General features: G+C 37.3%; 1 protein-coding gene across 2 annotated transcripts in view; it reads right to left on the bottom strand.

Moving 5' to 3' along the window:
* FSTL4 (follistatin like 4) overlaps positions 1-12,720 on the bottom strand; it is a 3,154,652-nt gene that overhangs the window by 198,934 nt on the left and 2,942,998 nt on the right. For both annotated transcript variants that reach the window (XM_044069164.1, XM_044069165.1), the window contains exon 10: positions 5,734-5,868. In XM_044069164.1, the coding sequence (XP_043925099.1) occupies positions 5,734-5,868 (135 nt within the window). The remainder of the gene's footprint in view (positions 1-5,733; positions 5,869-12,720) is intronic.

Here is a 12,720-nt window from a genome sequence, read left to right as displayed (position 1 = left end):
AGTCATGTCATAAAATGAGTCAGTCTCACAGCCACTAAGTTAAGGTTTTGTATTCTATGAACATACATTTTGTATGGATTGCTGACCGCTTTGAATTATCCCTTAGTATGAATGAAAAGGACATTTTTTGGTTAAAAATATGATAAAGTAATTTATCTTACATTTTGTTAACTATCCAATCAGTTACTCTGTAAGGAATCCCTTCATAGCTAAAATCAACTCCTTAACTGGAAGACAGTAGTCAGGGAGCTAAGAGCAACATCACAACACCAACTGAATACCAATGAGGCTGAAAAACATCTGGCTACATGGCATTTACCACATTACTTCACAACAATGAAATCAATAACTACATACCAGAGGAAATGCAACTGACATTCTACCTCGACAACCATTTCAGTTTTACCATTTTGTGTTTTCCGTGACAAATGAAGCTATACTGAGCATTTCCCTGATTACCACATGGTCTCGATGTGTATCTTCAGCAGAGGATTGCTGTAGTTGTTCTCAGCTCTTGGTTTATTTATCCCTTTTCACCCTTCTACCTTATCATAAGATTTTCACATCTATCTGTGTATATATGTATATATATATATATATATCTATATATATATGTGTGTATATATATATATATATATATATATATATATATATATATATATGTATATACATATATATATATATATATATATATATATATATATATATATATATATATATATATATATATATATGTATATCTGCAGGCATTTATCTTCACTTAATTTTTGTTTTACACTATAAAACACTTATGCTTGTAGGAATTCAGAGTTCTCTGCTCTTTGATAGACTTACTAATAATACATTGGCATTCACATAGCTTAGAATTTGTAAGAGGTTTTGATAATATCAAACCAAGAAAAAACACTGTTAGCAGCAGGAAAAAATCATCCCACCTCTAGAATATTTGTTATATTCATTTATTCACAGGTAATTCCAAGATAAAAAATCAGATTGAGTGCTTTCATCCCCAATACAACAGGGACTTCATCAGAATAAAGGAGCCACCCATTCTGGCTCATTTATGTACAATGGTAATTAATGATATCACAATGATATAAAGAGTTTTAAAGGCACCATCCTAAAAACGCATTGTAAAACACATACTGATAATACTGTTGAATATTAAAAACCATATTCTTAAAAATAATACCCTAAAACAACAATTTTGTTTATTGCTGCTTAAAATATCTATTACAATTTTTTCAAAACACTTGCATAATAGATTTTCTGATGAGAATGGGTTTGAGAGAGATAACATCATTAAGACTTGAGACTGATATTGAATAGCTTCTGTAGAGGATCAGAGAAGCCATGTTGCAGGCTGACATATATGAAGCCTGGCATGTTGTTTCTCTCCTTAGATGCCATGTTCTTTTCCTTAGATAGCACCTTGAGAATTTATTCTTGAGAGATTATGGGAGATTGATATATGGGTATGTGATCTGAGAATATTATAGGGCTGAAGGGGATATAGTTTGAGATAATTTTGCCCACTGTCAGATTGGCTATGTCCTCTGGGTCTGAGTATGCAATATCATTTATTATTACCTCTGATCAGTGCTGGAAGTGGTTTCTGAGATTTTTAACATTATTAAGATGGGGCCTTGTGGTTATTATTCAACTGTATGTCTACTTTTACTTAAAATATAGCTTTGGTTGATCTGATCAGAGTCTGGAGTTCCTTGTTTAGCAAGAGTATTTTTTGCATCTTGAGCATTAGATTTATTTCTGTATGCAGTTTATGTTTTCTTTTATTATAGAGCTTGTTTATATTGGGTCTCCACCACAGGGATTTGTTATTCAATTTAGCATTGCATTTACTTGTAAGGGGAACAGAAACATCTATGCAGCTATTTATATGTGCATAGAATCTGTCAGTGAAGGATTCTTCATAAGCAGTGGGATCATAAAGATGGATTTAGTCAAGTCATCAATGACCACTTCACTTACCTACTTCACAAATGGATAAAAAAAGAGAGTTCTATACCTGGCTGGTGTTACATAAAAGAAAGTAAATAAATAAAAAAATGAAGATTGTGCATATCTACTTTTTGCCATGTAATATTTATTTTATTTAAACTTTCTTAATGAGATTAGTCCCGCTAGGCCAGACGTCTCTTTTCAAGGGAGACCCAAGGTGGGATTTATAGTACTAGGGAAATGTTGGCCAGGATATCTGTAAACTTCTTCTGGTATTTTTGATAGGTGCAGTAGGATATTTTGCATCCACCTGAGCTACCACTAACTCAAGCAGTTGGGACCTCAGTTTCTGATCTGATGTCATGTCTTCAGTTTATGATACCTATGGTGTTGTAAGGTATTTCCATCCATACCAGGAGAAGTAAGACACTGCATGTGTGACATGTGGCAGCATGGCTGGCTGAAGTTTTGTAAATAATCTTATGTCATGTGACTGTCACATTGATTTGTACAGATGCTTGTATTAAAATGTAGTTGTAAAAACTGCTTATGTTAAAAATGCTGCAACAGAATCTTAACAGAGTTCTGAATGTGTATTGTGTCAGATCCAAGTGACAAGATGTGATGTCATTCGATAACCATCTGAAGGATGGAACTCTGGCAGCAGCAGTTTGTTTTTATTTTTCTTTGGAACCTGATATAAAATATCTATGTCAATTATCACAGTTCAGTTGCTAGTAGTTGTTCAGTAGTTATTAGTTGTACAGTTCAGTGTGTGGAGTATCTCATCTTGCCTTGTGGAAGTGAGCAACTCATCAGTACATCTTCCCTTGCAATATTAAGTGAGTTAACTAGAGATAGTTTTTCTTTAGTTTAGTTAGGAAAAGTACTGTGAGATTAGCTTAGTAGTATTTCTTTTTCTGCATGTGAGGTTCTATCCAACTGCGTTATTATATATTTCCTGTGACTGAAAACTTTGATGTTTATTGTAACTAAATATTAAGTATTCCGTTTTCTATTTTTATTATCCATTATTAAATATTTTTATAACTTTTCATTATGGCTGGCCTTTTAGTGAATAGTTTTTAATATCTTGAGAGTACCAGTGCTTATTTCAGTGGCACTGTAGCCACTCCAAAAAGCCTTACTGCTTCGCTCACACTCTACCATTCATATCAGTATTAATTTGACACAGTATAATTGGTTGCCCCTTCTACAAGCCTTAGAGTATTTGGGAGGTAGCCACTTCCCTGTAATCTGCAGAGAGGGGACACAGCTGGTAAATCTGTGCCAGTCTTTCCCAGGTGTGTATGTATGTGTGGGTGAAAAATCAGATATTCAACTGTGTGTGCCAGAAACTTGGAACTGGGACACAGTGCTCCAAGGTGGGTCTTGTTTGGGATCTGGAGATATAGAGGCCAATTCCAGTGGAGTGTGTTCCCTGTGTGCTTTTGAGGGAAATTGAGCTTGATGCAGAGAACTGCATTTGGAAATACTGTGTAAATCCATTCCTTTTCTTAGTGAAAGACTCCCATTGTGTCAGTAGTGAGGATTAGGGTTCCTTCATCACTGGTCCGGAGTAAAGACAGGCACATTGTCACAATAACCCCACCCAAAAGGTTGCCCAAATGTAAGTTATGAGATGATTACTTAATGGTCTTGTGAAGTATACTATATCACAATCATCACCATCATTATTTGGGTGTTTTCCTTAGCTCCATCTACAGTGGTCCACTATACACAACAGTACTGTCTAGTAATTGCAAGGGGTAATAAAGTGTGCACTGCAGTTCAGAACCATCAAAGCTCACAAGCCCAAATGCTCACTGCCTATTCTGCAAAGGAAGTATTTTCTTTTTTTTTTCACTTTTTTAAAAGCAAGATGTAAACAACATGGAGTTTCAGAACAGCAAAAACGCACACACAGTACAGTTTAAATATTTGTTCCAACAACACTTCTGGCTGATGAGAAGAATGGTTCGATCTACTTTTCTTACTGACCTAAGTTTGTTCCCCACTTCAATATTTTGTTTTAAGAGTCTCTCCATCTAAGAAACTTACACAGTTAAGTTTGAGTTGTTTTGTGTCAGAATATTAACTATGTTACACATTTTGCACCACCTAGAAGATAAAGCCAACTTCACACACAGTGGAAAAATCCAGTTTTGGTACAACAAAACCAAACTGATGGTTATACTTTAAGCCATATTGCCAAGCAAAAACTATTTTTTTATTATGTATATAAGTCTTGCCTCATGAAACTTGCATGGATTTTTAAAAGAAACACCCAGTGATGCAGCAGAATACATCAGTGGGCTGTCTGGTTAACCACCAGTTCTGTTAAATCTTAAAATGGTCCGACTGTAACATGACAAAAGGACTTACTATTTAATTACTGATTACAAAAATGAATATAAAAGTACATCCAGCCAATCTGTTTGCTATCATACTGAAACACCCCCTACTAGGTACTAACCTGTTCATAATCATTTGTTTAAATTGCATTTAATTAGTGACTTCTAACTCAATTGGATAGTTTTATGACAGTGTTACAGCTGTACCACATAATATCTATGATTTAAATGACCACAATTACACAAACAGTATAAATGTGGTAAATACACCAAGCCAAATGCGTCAGGTAACCAGCATTCAGTCAAGACCTTACCATGGTGACACTTACTACTCAGTGACAAAAGCAGCATGTGCCTCTCTGTCTCCGCTCATGCCAGCCAATAGGATTTAGGAAGGCCCTATGGTGCTTTTGTTTGGAGGGGGTATGTTTTCTTATCAGTTTTAGGGACAGAAAGAGCACATTTGTATGCCTGCTTAAAGTGGAAGGCAGACCCTTCTCACGCTACGGCTTCAGTTTTGCATAGTACTTAAACAGAGAGCTGCATTATTTATATCAGCTGAGATCACACATTTCTTCAACAACTTCAAGAATGACTAAGTTCTATTCTAAAATAAGGCAAAAGATACATTTTCCAGACCCAGATATAACTATAAATGAAGCACTCCTTTACATTTTATGTAAAATTACAAGAACAGCCTACTACTGATATATTCACCACACTCGGCTATGTAAATTTTAGGAAAAAGAGATGTTTTCCCTATGGTGAAACAAATGATTCATTTATGGCTACTGGCAACATAAAAGTTGTGGAAAATTATTTTTTTGTAACAAATCTTCAGCATTGCCGCGTCAAAGGCTGCCCATTTAAGTGCACTCAGAAATGTAGGAAAACAAATCATTAAAGTAAACCATTATATATTTCTTTTCAAATGTAAATGTGTACTAACTACCAGCATGGGCTATTCATCACTAAAGTCATATCAACATAAATTATCATAGCTATATTTAAAATTCAAGAGTGAATAGCACTAATTTTTGTTCTTTAAATTACTGGTATTCAGTAATCAGTAGAAGAAAGCTAGCTTAAAATATGATCACATTTAAAATAAACAACACACAGAAATTCAATAAGATTCAAAATTTAATATTTCCATTGCTTTGTATAAGAAGTCTTGAGATACAACTTTGTCCTTTTAAAATTGTATAGTCTTTAAATAGCATTAAGGAAGAAAAACAATCAAAATAAGCTCCTCACTGAGTCGGCTGACAAGTGTTTTGTGTTCAGATATACTTTCTATACAGGAAAATCATTTCTTTTATTAAACTAATTACAGAAAAAAATATAGATATTTGAAAAGAACAGTTTGGAGTATATCAATGCGTATCAGACTATGAGCCTAAATCTTAACTCTTACGTGTTTTTCTTGCTGAGTCTTCTACAAAGAGGGATGACATGTCTTCATCGACTCCAGCTTCATTCTTAGCAATGCATGTATATGCGCCAGTGTCTTCATAGCGTACGCTGTTTATGAACAGTTCACTGCCATTTGCTGAAAAGTAAGAAAAAGTCTAATTGTTACTCGTGTACGGAGAAAGAAGAAATGAGTTAAATTTTATTCTGAGGTGAAATACGTTGTTTTCTTCTACAGGTAAATGTTCATTTTTTTTGTAAACACATTACATTTGTGAGTTTGCTCTATCAATAAAAGGATTAAACATCTTAATATTCTCCCAGAAAATGAGTCTGTGGACATCACACCTCCCCTCAAATCCCTTCCCCCCCAAATTGGATCTAACAAATAACCACTCTCATATAATAACGAATGTATAGGTAACATTTTGAAGCTGCATTATTCAAATTATTCAGCATTTATTATGCCCAATTTCAGTAGTTTTTTTATATATGTTTAGAGCAACTCCCATGTCATGAACTAAAACAATGAATTCAAAAACTCTTGCCTATATTCTGCAACTATATAAGCAGCTTTTAGAGGAGGACTGCATTACATCACTGTCAGAGTTCGTGAGGAAGAACCTTCAGTGCAGAATACAAACAAGACTATGGGCATGTAAAACCGATAGTAATGAAATAAATAACAAAACGTAGCCATCTCTGTGAATTCTACAACACATCAGTGAAATATTCACAACATTTCATACAACAAAACAAATAAACTATGTCAATAAATATACATAAAGCATACCCTGATTTTAAAAAGGCAAAGGAATTATGAGAAAAGGATATTGCTCAAAGAATGCACATGTCAAATGAGGAACAACTAATTTTTTCATGAAGAAGAAAGTTTATAAGGCCCCTGCCACAAATCAGACTCTGTAAGAAAGCTAAATGATAACTGGATATTAATGTGAAATCAGGGAGGAGGACTGATGAAAGACTTGGGACTGACAGACCTTGCGATGAGAAGGATGGCATTTACCACAGCAAGGACTACAGGTGTGCCATAACAGCAGCTATGTCTTGTGTAAGCATGCATGTGCACAGCCATATGTGCAATGTGTCTCTACATATGGCATATATATCACTATCTATAAAAAGAAATTTATCTATATCTATACCTACATCTATATTTATATCAATATATTTAGAGATAATATATATATATATATATATATATATATATATATCTATATATATATATATATATATATATATATATATATATATATATATATATATATATATATATATATATATATACAGTTTCCCCTCTGCTGTCCTGTGCTGTCCTGGCTCCAGCACTCGCCCCTTTTACATTTTGTTGTTGCTCGGGCTCCTACCAACCCCGCCCTAACCTCCTGAAAGTCTCCCCTGAACTATCTGGATAAGAACCGGTTATCAGACACCAAATCCAAAGCTGTAAGGCCATTGTGCTCCCTGAGTTTTTCCTCAGCAAGGACTATTAAGAAAGTATGTGTACTCCTATAAATGTTTGCTACTTCTAAATTTGATTCTATCAGGTCACAGTGCGCTCCCCTGTCAGGCTAGCCAGCAGCCACTACCCCCCCTCTTTTGCTGCTTTCCTCTCCTAGTTCCCACCTTAATTTTTACCCCCTCTTTACTGCTCCTACTCTAGCTCTCTCCTTATTCTCCCCCCTTCCCTGATCCTGATAGCCCCCTCCCCCTTTACCTGTTCCTCTCCCTGGGGTCACTGCTATTTTAGACCGTCTGAGCACTTGGGAGTGCTCCCCTACCTTTCCACCGTCACTACTACCTTACCCCTCCTTCTTCTTCTCCACTAAACTGGCCCTTTAACTCCTTTCCTCTGCTCTCTCCCTCACTACTGTCCTAGATTTACCTATCCACTCTTAGCTTATACTGCCCTCCTCTATCCTTTTTCCTTGGAGTTTTTTTTTTTAACTTCTCACTCTGTCCCTCTCCTTTGCATCTACACTTCTCTGTAGATCTTTCTTCCCATTTTACTCTCTGTGAGACTTACCTTAGTCTATTCACTCCTTACTGATTGTCTTCCTCTCTTTCTCCTCCTCTGGCTCTTCCCTCTCCGTTCGCCCTGTGGGCTCACTCCGCTCCCCTACCCTGCCCCCAAATTCCACCTGCCCCTAGTACATCTACATTTATCCCTCACTAACTCCTCCCACCATTCATTTTCACCACTCACAATCTTCTATTATCTCCTCTTTTCCTCCATCTGGTAGCCAATCCCAACCACTCTGTAATTTTCTCCTCCCACTCCTACTCCTCCCTTTTCTCTTACTCCTCCCCTTCTCATCTCACTTAATCTTCCCCTCTCCTATCCACTTTCTACTCCCCCCTACCACTCACTTCCTCCTCTCCTTCTCTAAGCTTGCAACTTCATTTCCTATTTTACTCACTTCCTTCTTCTCACCCATTCCAAATATGCCCTCCCCAACCCTCTTTTCCTACATACTCCCTTGCTCCCTACTATTCTTACTAATTCCTATCTATCATGCTACTCCATATTCCTCTAAAGCCCCCCCTTATATACCGCCTTTTCAAACTACCCCACTTATTCACCCACAACCTCTTCTACTCTCACATTTTCACTCCATTTTCCCCTCCCTTACCCCTCCAAACCTTCTATACCTTTTCCAGCTCAAACTATTCTCTACCTCTTCTAAAGGATCCTCTCTTACACCTGCACTCTCCCCAAACATCTTCCTTCAATCCAAACTCAAAAGGCTAAAACTTATCTCTTGTAATATCCTAGCCTTATCTGGAGACATACATCCTAACCCTGGCCCTTGCCTCACTCCTAGCAACTCAATCTCTTTTTCCTCTTCACCCCCTACTTTAACCAAACTTCTCCCCCCTTCTCCTTCTTCTTCATCTCTCTCTTATAACACCCTTAAAATCTTCACTATCAATGCCCAGAGCCTCAACAACAAAATGCACCATGTTCATGCTTGGATCAACCTCAACCAACCCGATATCTTAGCCATCTCTGAAACTTGGCTAAAACCACATATCTCTGATTCTGAAATCCTTCCTCCAGGTTTCCACATCCTCAGGAGCGACCGCTTAAACAAAAAAGGTGGAGGCTCTGCCCTTATCTACTCTAAGCTTCTATCCCTAATCCCCCTGCAAATCCCAATCCCACATTATAAAAACACTGAAATAACAGCAGGACTACTTCGACTTAATAAACATAAAAACATCTACATTATTTCCTTATATATATCTCCAGGCAAAAATATCTCAACCATAGAAAATATTCTTCACTGGGCCTCATCTGAAATAAAGTATGAAACCTTCATTCTTGGCAATGTTAACATCGACTGGAATAAAATCAACACACCCACCCCCTCTCTAGCTATTAACCTCTACAACTTCACCCAAGTAATACATTCTACCACCCGTCCTAACAAAAGCCACCCCCCAGGGTCCATCTTAGATTGGATCTTAGTCTCCCATCCAAACAAAATCTCTCTCTCTGGTACTTCCCCTAACACCTTCAGCGACCATCTCCCTGCATACATCCATGACTCTTCTAACTCCTCCCAATACCAACATCATTACATTCAAACCAGTAACCTTAGCAACTTCGACCCCACAACTTTCTCTAACATTTTTAAGCAAATCAACTGGCAAATCCTAAACTCTCTCCCCCTTGACAACGCTGTTGAGCACTTTAACTCTATCTTCCTAAACATGCTCAACTCCCAAGCCCCCCTAAGAAACAAGTGAATCAAAGCCAATCCTGCCCCTTGGCTTACCAAATAGACTAAAAATTCCATGCATCTCAGAGACAAATCCTGGAAACTTTATCAAAAAACTAAACTGCCTACTGCCTGGCTCCAATACACCCAACTCCGAAACCAAGTAAAAAAGTTAATCACCTCAGACAAAAAAATCTACTACAATAAACTTCAATCCAACCATACTAAGAACCCAAAACAATTCTGGAAATCTGTTAATTCTCTTCTCCATCCGGGGTCAAGAAATAACCCCTGCCCTGATCCAAATTTAACTGACAAGGAACTGAGCACTCACTTTAATACCTTCTTTACAGACTCTATAGCTAAGCTAACCAAAACTTTTCCAGACAAAAATCCTCCCAACTTCCTCAACTCCACCTCCAACATCCCTAATAGCCATCCCTCCATGTTCCAGCTCAAACCAGTTTCCACAATGTATATAAAAAACTCTTATCTAAACTAAAGCCATGCTCTAATACCCCTGACAACATTCCCCCCTCTTTCCTCAAATATGCTGCTGAAGGTATTGCTCTCCCGATTAGTATCCTGATCAACCGATCCTTAAAAGAGTCTTACGTACCCAAACTTTGGCGTTCTGCCTACATTCTTCCTCTTCACAAAGGAGGCAAAAACACTTCCATTTCTAACTTCCGCCCCATTGCCCTACTCTCACCACTATCTAAAATCCTAGAAAAATGCATCCACCACCAACTTTTACCCTACTTAACTCAGAATCAGCTACTCACACCCACCCAACATGGTTTCCATCCCGGCCACAGCAACATAACTGCCCTACTATCCATCCTAGAAACTGTCAATCAAGCCCGAGATACCGGACTTCTTGTATCAACTATTCTGCTAGATCTTTCCAAAGCCTTCGACACCAGCTCCCATAAACATCTTCTCTTCCATCTCTCCAACCTTAATCTCTCCCCCAACACTCTATCCTGGTTCTCCAGTTACCTTTCAGACAGATCTCAGGCTGTTAGATGGAAAGCCTCCACCTCTTCCCTCTTACCCACACCTACCGGCGTTCCTCAGGGGTCCATCCTTGGCCCCCTGATTTTCAACATCTTTATAAATAACCTTCACACTGCCCTCTCTGACACTACAGTCATCCAATACGCTGATGACTCCACCCTAGTTTGTTCTGCCTCCAACCCTTCTGAACTTCTGTCCAAAACTCAAAAAGCTTTCTCCACTACTGAAAAGTGGATGCACCAAAACCATCTCTCCCTTAACTCCAATAAATCTAAAATACTAATTTTCCTTCCTACCAAAGCGTCTTCATTTAACAAAAACTCGTTCAATGTCCTAAACCTAACCAACACTCCTACAAAAGTGGTCCCTTCAGCAAAACTCCTTGGCATCACCATTGATGAACAGCTCAAATTTGATCTCCACATTCAACAAAACATAAAGAAAACCCACCAAAAATTAGGTATGTTCTACAGGAATAATCAATTTCTTTCTAACTCCTCTATGCATACCTTAGCCATCACCTACCTCCTCCCCTCTCTCCTTTATGGTGCCCCACTTCTAACTAATCTTTCTGCTTCCAACACCTCAAAACTCGAAGCTTGCTATAATAAGATCTCTAAATTTGCCACCAAATCAAAAACCTGTACTCACCACTGCCATGCCCTACAATCTCTAAACTGGTTAGAACTCCCTAACTACCTTGACTATCTCCAACTAACTACCGCTCACAAATTAATAATTTATCCAGAAAAATGCCCTGCCTTATCTAACATCCTTCCTCCTTATATCCCTAACTGATCTCTGAGATCTGAACACCAAAACCTAATCTCCATTCACAAACCTAAGCATCCCGCTGGCCAGCTCCTACTCTCCTTCTCTCTTGGTAGAAAATGGAACTCCCTCCCACCTTCTCTTAGGACCATCCCTAACTCTGACTCTTTCAAGACCCATCTTTTCTTACACTTATCCTCCAAATGGAAATGTCCTTGCTTTCACCCAATATAAATTCTAGAAACTTTCTCCACCTTGACCTCTATTCTCTAGCACCAATCTACGATATACTCTTAATTTCATTCTATGTTCCCCCTATATGGTTATAGCTGACTTTCAGTTGACTGTAAGTATGTAAATACTGTACATATGTAGCAAAAAAAAAAAAAAAAAAATTTAAAATGTTTTTTTTTTCTTTCTTTGTAGACTCTGCATCTTGGACATTGTACTTTTTATGATTGTATTTTATGTAATCCTTACTGTATTGCCTACTACTGCATCTCACATATTCTTAACTGTTTGTAACATTGTATTATCATCCATTACTGTATGTAACCTTGATTGTACTGTCTTTGGAGCTTTTCTCCCCGGGCCTCCACTGAAAATGGGTACTTCTTGGCCCAGTGGACTTCCCCGGTAATCAAACTGAAATAAATAAAATAAATAAATATATATATATATATATATATATATATATATATATATATATATTTATATATATATATATACATATATATTTTTATGCGTGTAGAGAGAGAAAGACAGACATGCACACACAAACATGTTCAAACATATCTGTTTCTCTTTCTCTCTATATATATATGTGTGTGTGTGTGTGTGTGTGTGTGTGTGTGTGTGTGTGTGTGTGTGTGTGTGTGTGTGTGTGTGTTTGTGTGTGTGTGCACACACACTGATATTATTTCATATCAGGACAGGTACGGTACTCAGCTGAGCAGTGTATGACTGCTGCAGATGAAAAATTAGCAGTCATATAAATTCCCATTTAATGAGATGTTGCTCCAGTGGGAGTATCCATGATTATGAACTGACAAATGGTAGAACAAAGTAAATTGACCTACCTGATTCATAGCAAAATTCACTGCTGTACTGTTGAGTATAAATCCTGGGCATATACTTTTCATTTTGTATCCTTGCTGAAAGTTATATTCTTTAAAACAAAGTTTCTTGTGGTCGGTAAAGTGCACCAACATGCACCAAAAATAACAACTGAGAAAAAGCTAGGTGCACACCAAGGTGAACTAAGTGAAACTTTAATAAATAGACCTAAAAGACTACAAAACAATAAAACAGGCACAAAAGGTTAAGCACTTTCATTACCATGCCAGGTAGCTTCTTCAGACCTAAATCATACAGTCAAACCATCTGTATTTAAATGCAATGAAGTCAATCAGAAATAAGAACTGATTAAGACCTCAATCATCATTTAAAAACAC

The sequence above is a fragment of the Protopterus annectens genome, chromosome 4.part0 (genome assembly GCF_019279795.1).
Source record: "Protopterus annectens isolate FY-2018-M chromosome 4.part0, PAN1.0, whole genome shotgun sequence".
Taxonomy (NCBI): Eukaryota; Metazoa; Chordata; order Ceratodontiformes; family Protopteridae; genus Protopterus; species Protopterus annectens.
The sequence above is the reverse complement of the archived record's forward strand: the minus strand, read 5'-3'. Positions and strand labels throughout refer to the sequence as shown.